At 41.6% G+C, this 18305-nt stretch overlaps 2 protein-coding genes across 4 annotated transcripts; one reads left to right on the forward strand and one right to left on the reverse strand.

Moving 5' to 3' along the window:
* Nucleotides 1–4577: 4577 nt before the first annotated feature.
* Nucleotides 4578–16945, reverse strand: LOC104065442 (carboxylesterase 5A). Of its 2 annotated transcripts, none has more exons than XM_054078364.1 (13): nt 15896–16945; nt 12860–13064; nt 12333–12471; nt 11942–12075; nt 11293–11446; nt 10900–11001; nt 10321–10419; nt 9740–9880; nt 8645–8725; nt 7611–7758; nt 6834–6983; nt 5229–5301; nt 4578–5092 (listed from the first exon to the last, which is right to left on the reverse strand). In XM_054078364.1, the coding sequence occupies exons 1-13, from the start codon at nt 16041–16043 to the stop codon at nt 4903–4905; spliced, it is 1764 nt and encodes a 587-aa protein (XP_053934339.1). In that variant the 5' UTR covers nt 16044–16945; the 3' UTR covers nt 4578–4902. The 2 variants fall into 2 exon arrangements, with proteins under 2 accessions (XP_053934339.1, XP_009566213.2); XM_009567918.2 differs by lacking the exon at nt 15896–16945 and adding an exon at nt 13657–13810 and having other exon boundaries at nt 4579–5092.
* CIAO2B (cytosolic iron-sulfur assembly component 2B) lies at nt 15374–18305 on the forward strand. 2 transcript variants are annotated; one of them, XM_054078366.1, is made up of 5 exons: nt 15374–15622; nt 15696–15763; nt 16988–17113; nt 17585–17630; nt 18071–18305. In XM_054078366.1, the coding sequence occupies exons 1-5, from the start codon at nt 15487–15489 to the stop codon at nt 18166–18168; spliced, it is 474 nt and encodes a 157-aa protein (XP_053934341.1). In that variant the 5' UTR covers nt 15374–15486; the 3' UTR covers nt 18169–18305. The 2 variants fall into 2 exon arrangements, with proteins under 2 accessions (XP_053934341.1, XP_053934340.1); XM_054078365.1 differs by having other exon boundaries at nt 15381–15622; nt 15696–15775; nt 18071–18302.

Genomic DNA, 18305 nt, shown 5'->3' on the forward strand with positions numbered 1-18305 from the left:
CTAATTAGGAAAAGCAACACAGGAGCTTTGAGCCAACCTAGCCGAAGGGCAGCCAGAGCCACTGCCCTGCCTGTGAGCCACACCTCCAAGAGGAGTGCAAGCAGCTCAGGTGGGGATGAGAACTGGGAGACCCCCTGCCTTGCAGAGTGGCCCCACCAGCTTCATGCTGGCTCCCTAGTGTTTCTTCACAAAACCTCAGACGTCAACTCTGTGCTCTAAAATGGTTTGAAAACAGCTTCCTATTACACCAAGAGAGTTGTCCTAGTGCAGTGACACTACCATCTTTCACAACGAAGTTGGGATTTCCTCACTACTCAGTGAAAAGACCAGGAAGGGAAATGTACGTCTATTTGCATCATTTTCATACTACTATCTCAATGCAAGGAACAGAAAACATAGTAAAATCCAAAACAACACTCCTGAAAAATGTGCTTTTGCTAAAGTAAAAGTTGAGGGATTAAAGGAAATTTTTTGACTGAAACAATACTAGAAAAACCTTAACTTTTCCTGCAGGGTGGATATTCCGCCTGTCACTCAGCCCTGCTAGTTCAGAGACATTTGGTATGTAACACAATACGGGAGTTTCGCAACACTAAAGAGATGATTTCTCAGCTTTTGTAGTGTGGGAAGAGCATTAAAAGATTTGGGCGGTAACTTTACCATTAATGTACAACCAGGAGGGTTCTGGACTCACATGAACTTACACCTATCATTGGAGCATGACATGAAAAAGAGGGAAGTGAGAGCTGAATAGAAATGACGGAGGGTTCCTGCTTCCATTCACTAAGCGGCTGGGTTAGTTTTGTGTAAGCTTGGGCTCTGCCCTTTTGTTGGGGCAAGGCTCAGTAGCCCTTGCCCCAGAAAGGCTGGTTTGCAATACCATATCACCAAAATTCCCAGGTGTCAGAGACAGCATTTCCATAGATTAGTTTACTGCTTGCACCTTTGTTTTCAGCTAAGTGGACCATAAAGTCCAGCAGTCACTAAACTTGTTCAGCACATGTATTACGCACCTTGTAGTTCCACGCGCTCTGGCTGCATTTGTGTGCTTCACTTCAAATTTTCCTAAGAGTATCTGCACAGGTGGGATTTACAGCACTTGGAGATAAATCCCAGTCAACTTTAAACTGTGCTGCGTAGAGAGCAAACCATCAGCAGGTACCTCCAGCTGTACACGTTCAACGTGTGCAGAATATCTCCAGGATGTGCTCTGTTAATCCAGAGACTTCTGCCCTCTGTACCCAGCTCTGACCTGCAGCAGCTACCGTTACCAGTGGCACTGCTATGCTAGCGTGCCTATAACAGCCTCTTTCTCAGTGTATGGTTAGTGCACAGGACACTTTGGCACAGAGGATAATACTGTAAATTTAAGCTTCTAGGAAAATAACATGGACAGTAGCTCCTTTACAGTACTTTTATAGCTGTACAGAAGTTCTCTGGAAGACTTGTATCTCAAGAGTTCATAATGTTAAAGGTCAATAAAACTGGTCTGGGATCGGTCTGCATAGGTATGAATGTACAGGCTATACTGTATTGACAGATGTAGGCACTGTCAAATGCAATGAACGGAAACAGGGACCTTGGGTACAAGCAGTGGAGTTCAGCATCAATTATTGTCTACCTGTATCTGTCTGATAAATGTTTCCTAGAAGCCAAAGGTGGAAGTACTGTGCAGTATTAGGTTGCTGCAAAAATAATTGCCATTTTGAACCATCAATTTTAAAGTAGTGTACCTCCACTTGGAATAAAATGCATTAATTAATGTGTAGATTAGAATCTACACATTTCTGCCAAAAAGAAACAAGTCTATTTATTCCAGTCGCATAGAATTCTGGAGTCTGGAACTGATCAATTCTTTGAAGGCATTTTGAGCTGCTGCTTTGTTGAGGAAAACCTCTTGCAGGAAGCTGTTGAGATGCTTGGAAATGTGGTAATGGATAGAAGCAAGGTCTGGTGAGTAAGCTGGGTGAGGTAGTTTCGTAGCTCAGTTCGTGCAGCTTCTTGCAGAGTCATTTGCGAGAAATGGTCTTGGGTGTTGTCATGGAGAAGAATTGGTTCATTGTGATTGACCAATGTTGCACATAAACGTTCCTGGCAATACTTCTCAGCTGTGATGGTTTTGCCAGGATTCAAGAAGTTGTAGTGGATGATTCTACTTCCTGACTACCAAACAGGGACCAGAACATCCTTTTGAAGAAGCTTCTGTTCAACCACTGTGCAGAACGCTATCAGTTGTTGTATAGAATCCATTTTCCATCACCTGTCACAATGCAATCAAGAAATGGATCGTTTTTGTTGCTCAAAAGAAGTGCAGAGCAGACTTGATAACAGCTATTTTTCTAATTTTCGTTCAGCTCAGGCAGTACCCGTTTGTTGAGCTTTTTTGATTTTCCAGTTGGTGCAAATGTTGAACAACTGTTGAATGGTTAATGCTTAGTTCTTCTGCAATCTCTTGAGTTGTCTTGCATAGGTCTGCTTCAAAACTGGCCCTCAATTGGTTGTCATCTATTGCAGAAGGATATCCATCACCCTCCTCATCTTCAAGGCTCTCATTTCTGTTACAAAATCTTTGGAACAATAGTTCAAGATGTAGGTTCATTCATTGACGGTCCCCTGGTCAAATGCTTGGTTGATATTGCTATCACTTTCTGCTACTTTACGTCCCCTTTTGAACTCACACAACAAAATTGCTCAAATTTGCCCTTTTTCCATCTATAATTTAACAGTATAATATAAATAAGTATAAACACTGAAAACAAAACCATTAGCATATATAAGTAGAGTGAATTTTCTTCTCTAAGATGGTATAATATGTGAACCCAGTTAAATAAAAGTTCAATCCAAAGAAAACATTACAGATTACAGTGATGAAACAGCAATGACCTGCTCTCCTGTTTGCTGGCTTGAACACTGTTGCAAATTCTCTCGCTGTCTCTGCTTACCTGAGACTGTTTTGGTTCCTGGCATGGGAAAACGGTTTCCATGTGAAGTGGAACTACAAGAACTCCTGTTTGTGACTTGGCTTCCCTCCTAATGGGCCTGCATTCCTCAAATTACTTGTGACCTACAGACAACAGGAGTTGTCCTTTGCTACAAAGGCAAAGCAAACGCTGCATATGCTGCTCCCTGCTCTTCCCTTTTTCTGTAACAAATCTTACTTATCTCTATAAGCAATTTATTTTCTATCTCCTTACCTTGACTGATTTGACTAAACTCTAACCTTCTCCATTTGCTTTCTTTTTCTTTCCCCCCTTCATTTATTATTCCATTTTCCAAGCCTTACTCTTCAATCTTTGCCCTACTTATTACTTCTCTCTCCAGCACCCCTTCAGCAAAACACCTCAGTCCATATCCCACCCACAGTCCCAGAGAAGCAGCCATTCTGAGAATATTACTGCTAAAATCAGCTTCTACAAACTCCGCCAATCTTACTTACAGTGACATAATAAAAAAAATGGGGTTTTAGATCCCTACAGCCTTGCCTGTAGATATTCTGTATGGATCAATAAGCATGACCTGTATAGTCTGCAAATGTGGAAACTCTTACACTAGTGACAGTCTAAGCTTGTGAAACCTGGAGACAGTGCTGGTACCTGGCAGGTGGAATTCTTGAATCCCGTTTGGCATTCACTTTAAGAGAAAACATTTTGCACCTTACCCTTAATCAGTGAATAATGCATAAGTCCAGGCTCAATCAAGATAATCCTGCCATATGATGACATTTGCCTCTTTCTACTTTACCGCACTGCTACCTTTCTCGATTTCAATTGCTGAAAAATAGAGACAAGTATCACATTTGTAGGCCCATAACTGCATAAGAGCTCACAATTACATTTTGCCTCAAGTATGTACGGCAGAAATCTTTAGAAGTGGCAACAGGATTTGGGCAGAAAAAGGTAGGAAATCCCACTCTGTTTCTTCCAATAAAGTGATTCAGGAGGAAGGGATAGCCAGTTAGTTGCTGTATGACATTTTTAGGTACAAAAAATCCTAAATTCTTCCAGGGATGCAGAAGGGAGCTGAAAGAAGGGGCAAACAGATGCCTAGAGCCCCATAGGATCTGTGGAGCTGCACTAAGGCTGCTGTGAGGTAGCAGTGAGGTCAGGAATATGGTTGGGATAGCTGGAGCAGCCTAGGAGCCAGATACAGGAAACATGATGCAGCACAGAAAGGAGCTCTTGACAATGCAGTGTTCAAGACTTCTTCTTGGCAGTCCAAGTGCGTATCATCAGGTAATGAAGGCCTGTGACCCAGTGAAAACAGAGAATCTGGAACTAACTGATGGCCCAGGGGACAGCCTGGAGCACAATGTAGGGTACAACGAGAAAGCAAAAACTGTGAAACTACTGCTACCAACATTGAACCTTCTTAGGGAGTTATTGCTAAGTTGAAAAGAAGAAAAAAAAAAAGTGTGGGTAGTGGAGACTGTTTTTCTCTTTTCTAACATTTGACAGAAGTCTTAATTCCATCACTACCGTTACTGATCATGTACCACACAAAGCATTCACTTTTTATTATATTTTTTCTGTATCTAAATCAGACCAGAACTGCACCACCACTGATACACTTGACAGCAAAAGGCAGTTTTACTTCCAGATGGAGACTTTATTTATTTCACAGTATTAAAACAATGTTTGCTGCTATATTCTGACCTGAGCAGTGGGGAAATCTGGTACCTATAATCAATAAGTGAGGCTTCTGTTGCAGACATGAACCCATGAAGATGTAAAGGATCACAAAGGAAAAAGAGATCAGTTGGAATTATTACAGTGCCTAATTGCAAGTATGATAATCGTGACAAAAAGGTGAAAAGAAGGGAAACCTTATTTTATCCTCAAAGTCTTTTCAATTTCTTTTACTATCCTAAGGGTTTGTCTATTGTGTGCATGTTTAGACGGTAAATTATAACTCTAAATTAACCTTCTTGGTTTCCGTTCTTTTCTTATTTGCCTTTTCAAACATCAGCTTTCTCCAGAAGTCTACCTTCTTTTCTTTCAACTTCCTGGCTTTCTTCTGTTTGAGGTTTATCTGTAAGTATTCTTCATTTTGGTTATAAGAAGGCCAGTCAACCAAACCTTCCCCATTGGGATTTCTGTAAATGGTAAGAAAGAAAGAGTGAATGCCCTTTCAGCAACTGCAGGGAATTCAATCAGAAGCAACAAAACAGCTCATTCACTTTGGAGTCAGAACAAACCAATATGAGGCGTAATGAATCTCGTGATTCTTACCCATTTCGAGCAAAGTTAGCCCAGTACTTCATCAGAGTTCTACTAAGGTTCTTTTCTTCCTCTGTAACTTCACCTGAGAGACAAAATACAAAATAATTACAACAGGTAGCAGAAATCAAAACTTTGCTACTACAGAAGCAGCATTTCAGTTTGTGAATGTGTTGTAACAACTTACTGAATACAATAGTGGCAACACACTTGCAATATGCTAGTAAATCAGCAGTCATCAAGAGATGATTGCAGCACTCTTTATGAATGAGATTAGCGTAAGCATCCTTATTCTACAGATCCAGGAACTGAGGAATAAGGAAATGAGGCGATTTGCCTGTAGCTTTTTGGGAAAACAGAAGTAAAAAAAAAGAACTCGTGTCTGCTGAGTCCCATTGCAACTGAAGGAATGGGCCACGTGCTTTAGTTTCATAGATCACATCCTAGCTTGACAGGACTGATACTATCCGTGTTATTCAGAGTATGGCTAGGCAAAGATTTCTTCGTTCTGATACAAGACGACATCATTCCATGCCTCAACACTTCAAGAGGCATGAAATTCATTTAAAAACAGTTACACATATGCCCACTATATCAGGTAGGTTAAAATAATTTTGGTTGCAGAATGTTATTAATTATAAACGCATCTCAATACATCAAGAAAAAGTACTTGTTATTTTAATGCTCTCAGTAAATTCAGGTAAAGAGAAAAACAACTGCACAATGGTTTCTAGTGTAGGATAACATAAGTATAATATTGTATTCATTTACTTATGTTTATAATCAAAATCAAAGGGTTCTAGTAACAGATTAATGAATGTTTTTACAACATAGCTGGATTGCTCCAAAGTTCAATGGAGTGAAAGGAAGCACTTTCATTTATGGAGGCTTTGAAGCAGACTATGAGCTACTGTGCAAATGACAAAAATAAAAGCATTAAAAGTGGTGAATTCACTTAAATAAGTAGAATTTCTGTTTTCTTTGTCAAAATAAGAATTGGTACTAATTTGTTCCATGGAAAAGTAAATCATTGTTTTAGGCATACGCATTAAAGCCAATTGCTAGATTCATAACATTCCTGAGGATGTGGCACCTTGTATCTCATACTTCAATGACCGACACATCATTTGGACTGTAGCAACGTAGGGTTCTGCCTGAAGGAAACAGTATTTAACCTAACCATTAGATCTTCATGCAGAAAATGAAACACTCTGGAGTTCTAAGCCTTGGTCTAACCAACACAACTGGAAAACGATCTGCAAAAGTGACCCAGCCCCCCATTCTCTAGAGCCCGACAGGCTGGGGGATTTCCTGGAAAGGAGAAAAAATGGCTAAATTCCTCAGGAAAAGATGGTGATGTTTTCCAGGAAATCTATTTGCTAAATCGTTGACAATGTAAGTAACTCACTGTGTTTTAGAACTAGAAATCCATATACGATCAAGAATGGGGAAAACAGTAAATTAAACAAATTCTAACAGGAGAATGGGTTATACTTCGGTTTCACTGTTAACATATGCCCTTTTGCCTGATTAAAATGGAGAGAACGCTACTGAATAAAATAATGCCAGTGTTATGAGAGTAATTTATAAGAGAATATTGAATGTTCTGCTCCTTACTACGTAGCTGAATATCACCGGCCAGATATGGTCCTCCAAAGACAAAGCCAACTTCATCTCCATGATCAGCTTTCACATACTCTGGTTTACTATCCCAGTATGAAGTGGGCCGATGCTGAAACTCAAAGAAGTAGGCAGGAGCTCCAGACTCTAAAGCATTTAGACAGATAAAGAAAAGATGCATAAATTATAGCTGACATCAGCTGTCTAAAATATTACTTTAGATGTGCCCAGAGCTTTATACCGGCACATTTTTAATGTAATGTTACATTCAAATACGTATTTTTATTTCAAAATTAACAATTCACAGCACTTAAAAAAAAAAAAAAAGGATTTACTTCAAGAAAACAAAATAACACCAAATTATTTTCCAGTTCTGGGTATTTTGGTCTGGCTTGTCTACACTTAAATATCAGAAAATCTCCAGACTAAAGAACTGCTGACTTCTCAGGTAGCAGTGGGCAAAAGGACAAGTTCCAGCTTGTTTTAATATGTTTAATTTTTAATCCTGTATACTTCACTTGGCAAACATTTACCTGTGTTATCATGCTCTGCTCTCAATAGATTGTGACTGTGAACAGAAGTGCAAGACACTAGTACAAAGATAAAGGAGTACATGCACTTGCTTCACACAATCCTGCAGACCTGTATTACTTTGCACCCTCATCAAGTTCCCTGTGGGAAACTCAAGGGCTGCCTACACATGACAGGATTTGTGTCATTTGATCCAGGATGTAGCAAGAGGTTTGAATGTCCTGCTGGTGTTCATTAGCTCACCCCTGTGATAATTCAGTGCTTTAATGGATGGCATCACAATTGCTACATCGCCAAGCAAGTCCAAAAATCGATCCCGTAGCTCAGCAGGATCATCTGTGTCTCCTAGATATTCATCCACTATCATAGGCAGAAACTCTGGCGGTACATCCTCAGAGAAAAAGGGGAAACAAAAAACAAACAGAAAAATTATCACAATGAATTAGCAGCTAAAGATATCACCTTTTAAACTGACACAAAGAGGCACAAAGGTCCAGGGTAGCACCCATGTTGATAGGAAAAAATGATGACAAATACAACCTATTCAGACTTTTTTCTGGTAGGGGGGAAACCAAATGCCAAAAAAAAAAAAAAATCAAACCTAAAAGCCACCCAGGGTAGAATTTGCAACAGATTAATGTGGGTTAAAACTCTAGAGGAAGCAACATAGATCCAGCAGCTTCTCCCGATAATAACTTTGGCTTCTGTTCAGTTCATAAGAAAAGAGATGGGATAATAAAAGTAAATTCTCCAGACCCTTGAAAGATTTATGGACTATTAGACTGCAGGGCAAGACCAATGAGGTCTCCAAACACAGCTTATGTTTTTACTGTCCGAATTTTCTGCTTGAAAGATACATTTTGAAAGTAGAAGTGCAAAGTAACTACTTGAAAAGCTACATTTAAAGTAAGCATATTGAAAAATCTTGCCTTGAAACCCCTAAGGAAGAGATTAGCCACCAGACTCCTAGGATTAGGGATACTGTTAAAGTAATCCTACATACAAATGCAATAAGGTAAGATTGTTTGTTCTGAAGTCTAGAAGGAAAAAGATATTTCCCCAAACTCCAGGCCTGACTCAATCCTATTTCTGTGTAATTGCATACACTGTAGTCCTGTCGGCTTTGCCAGGGCTCTTCGCAAAGCATAATATGGTCTCAAGTCCTCGTAACACTATGATTCAGGCAGAATATTAGAGAACATCAAACTTCTGAAATCTGTTATATGCACTAAAAAGAAATTCTACTGCTTAAATTACGTTAGTGCAAGAGTACTTACTATCATCGGCAGAAAAATCTCTACAGTTGAAATGATCGATTTTCTATCTCCCACTTCCTTCAAACCTGGTATTTGTGATGTCTGCACAGGAAAAAAAAGAATGTTATTAGTGCCATTCAACTTCTCTGGTATTTTTTAACACTGGAACTACGTTATTCCACTTTATTCTTACTATTGGTGTTTATTTTCCAAGTATCACATCACATGCAAAGATGCAGAATGATGCAGCAACTGTCCTGAAAAGCTTGTGTTTACAGCAGTGCACGTTTCCTTGGTGAAGGTTTCTACATAAACCACTCATACTAAGCAATTTACCCTTAAATCAATATACATTGCTAAGAAACTTCTAAGACTAGAAAGCATTAGGGCAGAATTGTATCAAAAAGGCTTCTCCTCTCTCTGGTAGGGGAGCTCTTAAAAGTCACTGGCAGCCTCTCTGTCTCTTGTCCAGTTGTTTGAACCCTTCCAAGTAAAGAGAAGGCAATGCTCTCCTAGAGCATTACATAAAACAACCATTCTGTCTGGAGAATGAATAGAACAGATTTCACTTTACATTCTTCTTCTTTGACACAGCATCAGCACACACAGCTTTTATGCACATACAGAACAAATGCTTTGTACTACATAGATGAATGTGAATGCTTAGGAAATGAAGAAGAGAGGACAAGGAAGAGAAGGGGCACAATCTACTGCCTGCAGCTTTGTGCACTGTATAGCAACCGCTCAATTTTTGGAGTTTCCCATGGAATTCATATAAGAAAGGATTTATGCACTGAGGGTTGGACCCCTGCATCATCTCCATACTCTGTCCCCAGCTGAGATCTTCAGTCTTTCTGCACGCTAAAAAGGAACACGAGGGCAACATTATAACCCGCAACCAGAGTTCATAGTGAAATACAGGGTAACCTGTTTAAGGTGATCAGCATCACAGTTTAAATATTCTTGGTATCAACCCTGAACACTGTGTGTGTAACATCTGTGTGTTGCAGCGGAAAGGATTTGGTTTCTTTTTCTTTCAGTAATAAACCTATGAGTGTTACATTCTTCTCTCTCTGTACGAACATTCAAAAAAATGAGGAATAGCCATTAAATTACAGATCGAATATTCCAGCCAAACTCATTGTTGGTGACTCCTATCATAAGCGGGACTGTGTTGAATTCTTTTCCCGACAGTATCTCTTCAGGTGTCTTAGGAAGAAATACTCCATCCAAAACTAAGGGTAGAAATGGGATTCCCTGAAGGAGGAGAAACAAAGATCAAATTAGTTGTCAATAATCTTTTCCTTTTTTCCTACAAATCACATAATAAAAAGGTCCACATTTAATGTTCCAAGTGCAAAAAAGGGCTTTAAGGCATCAGAGTATCTACAGTGACTGAAACATAATTTTACAGTTTTGCATGAGGATATAAAATGCTCGCTGGGTCAAGTCATGGTATGAAGTAACGTAAGGGTTTCCTGATCTTGAGATGCTTCTCACTGACATTAAAAAGTGTATACTCAGCCTTGCTCACAAGAGAAATTATGTGAAATTATTTCAATATTTAGGGGTATTTTGACAAAACTTAAGAAAAATAGGCTTTGGAACAGGCCAACAAAGAATTCCGTTCAGGGCTGAGTTAAAGTTTTGCAAGGGTGCCATTAAAAATATCTGTTACAAAGTAAAGTCTCACCTACCCTACTGTTAAAGACAATGTCGTTTGCTTCCTGCTTCCTTAGGCAGTTTATCAGGGAGAGCGAACTGCTTGCCTCACACTTAAACACACTTGCAATTTTCTGAAAATAATTAACAAAGGTAAGAACTGTTAGGTATGAGGTGGTCTTCAAGGAATTTATAAGCAGAAAATTATTACACACAGTACTGTTAGTAGTTTTATTTAAGGGCTGATATAGGTGAGACTGACGTGGTTACTGTGTAAGTTACAGTGTATGTGAAGATGGACATAAGCCTACCTTGGCATCTGTATAACTGAAAATACCTGACTCTACCCACAGATATTATAATCACATAACTGTATAATTCATTTCCAACACCGAATGAGATTGAAAATAAGACTGTGAATGAAAATTTACTTAGTGGTAATTTATATATTTGCAGCTATGCCATAAGAACAAAGTTGATCAACTATGTTGCATAATATGTGATCAGATTTTTCCCTTTTTCTCTTTTAATGAAATTATCAGATATAATAACTATCCTATTTTAGGTTATAAAGGCTTTAATGTGAAGGAAAAAAAAAAGAAGAAAGAGCCTACCTTAAGGTCTGTTGAAAGATGTAAATCTTTATCAGGGGGGATTAGAATTCCACTCTCTGATATTGCTCTATGAAAGAGACCCTTAGACAGAGGAGATAAAACCTGACAAGAAGAGAACAGAAAGTATTTATTCTACATTAAGGTCCTCATCTCACACCTTTATGCTTGACCAGACTGCTCAATTCAGTGGGGAATCATACATTTTTATGGAGTGACAGGGTAAGCATCTGGACTTAGCACAATGTGCCATTAATCTGACTTTCAAAAATCAGATTAAGTAGGAAATATTACATTAATTGAATGTTTGAGTTAAATGTGATGCTAATTGAGTTTTTGAGGATTTTTTTTTTTGGTCCAAGACTTTGCTTTTTAATGTATCTACTGCATGCCTACATGTGCAAAAACACAGCAAGATCCTGCAGATATGCCAAAGAGAGTAACAGATCCTGGATCGCCGCCAAAGTGTTCAATGTTCTCTTGGATCCACCGAAGAGCTGCTATTTGGTCCAAAAATGCCCAGTTCCCACGAGCGTGTTCATCACCAGTACTGAAAGAAAAGCAGTATAAGCCAACCTCTCAGGGATATTAACACCAGAATGAAATAAACTTCAGCAACTTGCATTTTGTGCAAAATGTCACATTTGGCCAAGGAAAGATCTGCCCGGCCTGCTGACCTAAAGCCCTTCACAGTCAGATCCCAGCCCCACCGACTTTATTTGCCTCCACAGTTTGTCTACCCGCACAGGTGAGTTTCTTGCCTTTACGCATCAACGAATGGAAGTAATGGCAAGAACAAACATCCTATCCAAAACCAAATAAGCCCAACTATGATTTGATAGGTGGCTACGATCAAATGACAATGCAAATGGAATTCACAGACACTTCTTAATGTTTGTAAGTCCTGGTGGCAGTGAACTACGTACATTTAAACCACTGTAACAGGAGGAAACTGGTATAGAAGTTCAGCTGATTTAGAAAACAAAACCTCCCGTGCTTTAAAAGTGGTAGAAAGTACATTAAAAAATGAAAAAGGTCATCTTACTTGAAGAATCCAAGGAGTCCAAGTCTGTACTGAATTATTACTACCACAATGTTCTCGTAGGCTGATAGTGCAGAACCATCATACCTAGAAGCACCACCAAATATAAAATTGCCTCCATGGATCCACACCATCACCTTGGAGAAAAAAGGGTGACACACACTTTCATACATTGCTTGGTAGATTTCTTTCGAAAAAGGAAGACAGTATCAGAGAATTAGGAATTCCAAATGATCAGAATTCAATGGAAGCTGAATTTCAGATTGGTGGGTTTTAAAGTTTATAAAATTATTACTCATGCTAATACAGCATCACATTTTTCAAATTAAGTGACTTAGGAGCTATCACTAGGTGCAAACTTTGTATGACACGTTTGTACAATGGGTTTACATACCGGTAGCTTGTCCTTTTTGTCTGAACCAGCAGGGCTGTAAACATTTAGATACAAACAGTCTTCAGAAGTGCGGAATGAAAGGTGTTTTTCTTTAAAGTTTCTTTCAGCTGTTTTCAACAGGGACAGATCTTGAGGGCATCTTCACAAAAGAAATGAAAGTGACTATTAGAACAGAACTGCAATAGCGTTAACAATGACAGAGAAAACACACTTTCTTTTGCCCCACAGAGAACTTGGTGTTACTTGCATACATTTAGAGGTGCAATCTGTAAAAGCACAGCTCCACACCTGTACTTAAAAAGCTGAATTATTTCAGCACAGTATAATGGGAGAACAAGATTTCCAAAGACAGGAATTTCCCAGGAATTCTTTGTGCTTCCCAGTCCCACAAGCCTTATGAACTTCCAACATATTCACTCTCAGTTGACACAAATTCCTTTCAAAAAACAGACCTCTGTAACCTAATAAACACAACACATTGACAAACAAAACCAGACCCTATATACAAAGAACTGAATAGCTCTCACATCGGTGGGTAAGAAGTTGCATCTCTCAGATCATTCCAGGGTTCAGGTGGTTCAGGTGGGGAAAACCTCAAGGGTCCAAGAGGTGGTTTTGCAAAAGGAATCCCAAGGAAAGCATTTACAAGTCTGTCTGTCCCCTTCACATGTGTCTGTCTCCCTTTGAGCCGTCCAAGTGCGATAGTCACTTCTGGCTCAGCATTGTTCCATCCTAAGTAACACATAAGATAAAAAAGGCAATTTAAATTGCATCTTTCTAATTATCAAATAGACTTTCCAATGAAGCATTTTTTGACTGACAGTTTAATTTCAAAGATTTCAGCCTCTTCCTTTCAATTCTGTTCAATTTTTATTTTGCTTTTGTGCAAAGACAGACACTCCCTGCCTAACACTGCCGCAGCTGTCTCTGCCAATGACAACATAAGCCAGGTGAGACATAGTTCACTCACTGTGTGTAAAGCTTAAAAACAAATTTCAGAGACAATAGCAACTGTCAAAATCATTAACATTTTCTAGATTTATCATTCAATATGATCTTAAAAAAAATTTTGTTTAGATAGTTTGGAAATACTTTGCCATTCTACATTTTAGGAAAGACATAAAAGTTTTATTTTCATAAAATCGTATCAGAAATCATTTAATCCCGCAAACCCAGGAGTTTTTACTTCAAACTTACTAGAATACTTTCGCAGATTGCTAACAGAAGTCTAAGAAATGCACTGCCTTTGAAAATCACTACAGTGTAACTCGTGAGTGCAGCCACTTCCTCAACAGCAATAATAATAAGAAATCTTGCATCTCACCTTCTGCTCCAGAAGGGATGAATGCTAAACTAGAAAATAAGATGCAAAGCAAAGAAATCTGGCTTTGAGGAGACATTTTTTCCACCTCTTCGGACTCTAGATTATTCTCTAACTTTATGCGGAAGAGGTCAAAGGGTACAAAGGTCCCTCCCTGCTGAGGGCAGTGTGACTAGGGAGTGCAGCTAAATTCCATGTTGAACATGCACTGCATTAAGCACTTTCAGAGCTGTACTTGATACAGAGTAGAAATACAACCCCTTAGTGTATGGCACTTAACCATTGCTTGATTCTGAGAATGGATGATCTGAAAATGACCCAACACCACCTGCGAACAACAACAAAAGGTCTACTCATAGTTAATCTCTTAATCCTACAACCAGGAAAAACAGTGACACTCTGAAGAGGTTCCAGAGCTGTCAACACTTAAATTCTTGTAAAAACAACCCCCAAACCAACACAAAAAACCTCAACAAAAAACAAGGTTGCAGATTAAAAATTGCTAGGAAGTAATAATTACAAAAAGAAAACTAAAAAACCAACCACATCAAAATAGTTAATTCTTGATAAGTTTTAATCAGGGCTAGCACATCTGTACCATAGTTGACACCACGTGTGCTTTCCTGCAGGGACTGACCTGCAGGTTTCAGATTCGTTCTTTATTCCCTCTTGAATGAAAATAGGCCTCCTGCATTTTTCATAATTAAAGAGGAGATTAAAGCTGAGAGTCTGATTACAGCTCCTTCTCTAGAAGCAGCCTCAGTGGATGTTGGAAAGCAAGGTCTATTTACCACCACCTTATAGGGCACGTACTTCCCTCAAAAATAAGTAGGAAAGGGCCATGACCGCTCCTCCGTAAAATAGCTTTGCACAGCAGGCATAGGCCGGCAACCCAACAAACAGTTTTCACCTGCTGGCTGGAAAAAACCCCTAATAATTGTTGCAATTTGTAGAAGCACAACATTCCTTGGGTGAACGACCTGTCCTAAACAGATCGCTCTCGAAGCCTTCTTCATAGCTGGGGCTACAAGCCCAGACTGCTCCACCAACTCCCAGTCTTCAGCCGGCAAACGTCCTCTACATAATGGGTCTTTGCCTTCCATCTTTGACTCCTTTTGCATCTCCTGGCTGAACGGCCTCATCAGCATCCCGCTGCAAAGCACCCGCTTCAGGCTTTTGCTCAATTCACCTCCCGCATGGATACTCTGAAGCCTGCGAAGCCAACTTCTCCAGCGCGGGTTGTATATCACGCAAGTCCATCCAGTCTAGGAAACAAGTTTGTCAGCCACTGGCTTTTTAAGAAAAGAGGGTTGCAAATGAGAGGTAAAATGCTTCTCCGGATGCGTTCCAGCCCCTCCATGTCTTTCTTGTAGTGAGGGGCCCAAAAGTGAACACAGGATTTGAGGTGCGGCCTCACAGACGCTGAGTAATTTTCCTCAGGATCGTTCTGCAATTCACACGCTCTTTAATCTCCCACCCTGCACAGCACAGGGCTCCCCACAGGGCTCCCCTCAAAGCTCCCCTCAGGGCTCCCTCCTCCGACCCGCCGGCACTCCGCTTCCCAAGCCAGTTCCGCACCTTCCCCACAAGAGAGCGCTCCCGCCATTTCGAGGGAGACGAGCGAGGCCGAAGGAAGACGAAAGGAGCCGAGCGGAGCCGAAAGGAGCCGAGCGGAGCCGAAAGGAGCCGAGCGGAGCCGAAAGGAGCCGAGCGAAGCCGAAGGGAGCCGAGCGGAGCCGAAGGGAGCCGAGCGGAGCCGAGCCCGAGCCGAACGGGCCGCCCGGTGCGCCGCTGAACGGGGTCCGGGCCGCTTCCGGGCCGTGGTGAGGCGCCATGGTGGGCGCTGGCGGCGGGGTGCCGCTGGAGAATGCCAACCCCCTGGTGTACCGGCGGTCGGGAGAGCGGCCCGTGACGGCGCGGGAGGAGGACGACGACCTGGCGGACACCATCGACGACCGGGAGATCTTCGATATCCTGCCGGGGCGGTGCTGGGCGGGGGGCGGGCGGGGCGGCCTCCGCGCCGCTTTCCTTAACCCAGCAACATCTCATCCGCTCCATCAACGACCCCGAGCACCCCCTGACCCTGGAGGAGCTGAACGTGGTGGAGCAGGTGCGGGTGAAGGTGAGGCCGCCGCGGGGCTTGGGGCAGCTGGGCGGGAGGCCCAGGGCCATCCACAGCCTGGGCTGGGGGAGCAGAGGGGAGCGAGAGGTTCTGCTCACTGCTCCGCTCTGAGAGACCCACCTGGAACTTCTGGAGCCTCGGGAGGGACACGGAGCTGGGGGAGTGAGTCCAGAGTCCAATGCGCTGGCATTGGCGCGAATGTCCTTTTCCCCTGTCTTTTTGTTAGAATCATAGAATAGTTTGGGTTGGAAGGGACCTTAAAGATCATCCAGTTCCAATCCCCCTAACACGGGCAGGGACACCTCCCACTGGCTCAGGCTGCCCAAGGCCCATCCAGCCTGGCCTGGAACCCCTCCAGGGATGGGGCAGCCGCAGCCCCTGGGCAACCTGGGCCTCCCCACTCTCGTGGTGAAGAAATTCTTCCCTATGTCTAGTCTAAATCAAATTATCAAAGCCTGGAATGCCTCTGCCATGAAAAGAGACTGAGGGAGTTTGGGTTCTTCAGCCTGGAGAAGAGAAGGTTCCATAAAAACCTTAGAGCAGCTTCCAGTACTGAAAGGGAGCTTAAAAGAAAGATGGGAAAAACGTCTTAGCAGAGCCTGTTGCCTTAAGACAAGGGAGAATGGTTTTAAACTGAAAGAGGGGAGATTTAGACTGGATTTTAAGAAGAATTTTTTTATGCGAAGGATGGCAAAACACTGGCACAGGTTGTCCAGAGTGGTGGTAGAAGCCCTATCCTTGGAAACATTCTAGGTCAGGTTGGACAAGGATGTGAGCAACCTGGTCTGTTGAAGCTGTCGCTGCTCACTGCAGGGGTGTGCAACTGGGTGGGCTTTGTGGTCCCTTCCAATAGAAGCCATTCTGTGATTCTATGGGTTATTTGTTTCTAAAACTTAGAGAGGTTTACTAGCAGTAAATTAACAGTCGTAGGAGTGTACAGAGCAAAATAGGTCACCATTACATTCTGTCACCCTGGTTTCTTTAAGTTTGCAAGTTTTTTTACATAATTTGACAAAAGAAACAAATAATTTCCCACAGGAGCATTTGGAACAGTAGACTAGTAGTCCAGTGCAGCTAAACATAGTATTTAAAATGTCAGTGAAGAAAACTATAAGCAGGAAAGCACCGCCCCAAGTGTCATTCCGTATAACATGCTATTACTGAGGTAAAGGCAGTGAGGTTTGTGCATGGAGAGTGTTTGGTTTTCAACAGGTGAATGATGCAGAGAGCACGGTGGCAGTGGAGTTCACTCCTACCATTCCTCACTGCAGCATGGCCACGCTCATCGGCCTCTCCATAAAGGTAAAATTGATCCGATCGCTGCCAGAGAGGTTTAAGGTGAGTAATCATATCACTCCAGAAAGCAAAGTAGGGGGGCGTTTGAAAAGAAAGAAGAAAAGGCGGGGGGAAGTACAGCTAACTAACTTAGACTGAAAAATATTTCATATTATGGGTGGGGGAAGCATTCCAGGAACCAGAGAGGGCAGTGGACTGAAATATCACTGCACAATTCCAGTTCTGTGCTGTTGTGCCAGGGTGAGTGGGCTAGAGAGGGCAGTTACCTGCAGCACTCTGCAGCACAGGAGGAGGAAAGGTTGGTGCCTCACGCCCCTGCCTGAAGGGGATTAACTGGATGGGAATGCAGAATAGTCTTGTTTTAGATTTTGGTTTATTCTACTATCCACAGTAACTGGCATTGGCATGAATGTCCTTTTCCCCTGTCTTTTTGTTATTGTCTTATTAAGTAGTTTGAACTTGAGCTTCCAATGTTTTCTTGACTCGTCTCCTTTTTCTTTGTGATGCTTTAAGCTGGATGTTCATATAACACCAGGAACACACGCCTCCGAGCATGCAGGTAAGGTTTTCAGTGCTCTGGTGTGTGATCTTTATTTTTAAAGTTTGAAAATTGGAGAGAGACACCCCCACCTGCAGCTGTTTAGTACAGGGGACATGCATCAGCTTCTGAGGGATGTTACAGAACAGGAATGTGTAATAATGACACTTGGGTATGTTCTGTACTGTACTTAAAACATCTCCTCAGGCAGCCTGTATTTTCAGCTAGTCACTGATTTGCCTGGGGTGAAATTTCTTGTTATGTTACACCTACTCGTGCGTAGCTCCCCGCCGCTGAAGCTGTTTCCGCTTGCGATTAACTTGCCATAATGTGTTAGCTTTGACTTTAGACTGCAGCTGTGCAGTACTCGTAACGTGTGGTTACGTGTCTTGATGCAGATTGCTTTAAAAAAGACATTGTCTGCCAGTGTTTTGACTGTTTTCTCATGTTTTTGTCTACAGTTAATAAACAGCTTGCTGATAAAGAACGGGTAGCAGCTGCTTTGGAGAACTCTCACTTACTGGAAGTGGTGAATCAGTGTTTGTCTGCTCGATCGTAATCGCCTGATGAGGAAATCATTGGTATCCTGCTGCATTAACCTAATTTTGTATATAAGTGGTGATGATAGTGTTACTCTAGACGTGTATCTATGAGCAAAATAAAACCATGTGGATTTTCTTAGAGAAATGTTTCATT

This window comes from Cuculus canorus, chromosome 13 (assembly GCF_017976375.1).
Source record: "Cuculus canorus isolate bCucCan1 chromosome 13, bCucCan1.pri, whole genome shotgun sequence".
Classification (NCBI taxonomy): Eukaryota; Metazoa; Chordata; class Aves; order Cuculiformes; family Cuculidae; genus Cuculus; species Cuculus canorus.

Coding starts and splice junctions, on each gene's coding strand:
- CIAO2B (XM_054078365.1), top strand. CDS start 15,487: ATGGTGGGCGCTGGCGGCGGGGTGCCGCTGGAGAATGCCAACCCCCTG. Junction 15,623..15,695: donor CGACGACCGGGAGATCTTCG/ATATCCTGCCGG, acceptor TAACCCAGCAAC/ATCTCATCCGCTCCATCAAC. Junction 17,114..17,584: donor CGCTGCCAGAGAGGTTTAAG/GTGAGTAATCAT, acceptor TGATGCTTTAAG/CTGGATGTTCATATAACACC.
- LOC104065442 (XM_054078364.1), bottom strand. CDS start 16,043: ATGATCTTTAAGGTCCCTTCCAACCCAAACTATTCTATGATTCTAACA. Junction 10,420..10,899: donor ATCTTTCAACAGACCTTAAG/GTAGGCTCTTTC, acceptor AATTATTTTCAG/AAAATTGCAAGTGTGTTTAA. Junction 7,759..8,644: donor AGATTTTTCTGCCGATGATA/GTAAGTACTCTT, acceptor TTTTTCTCTGAG/GATGTACCGCCAGAGTTTCT.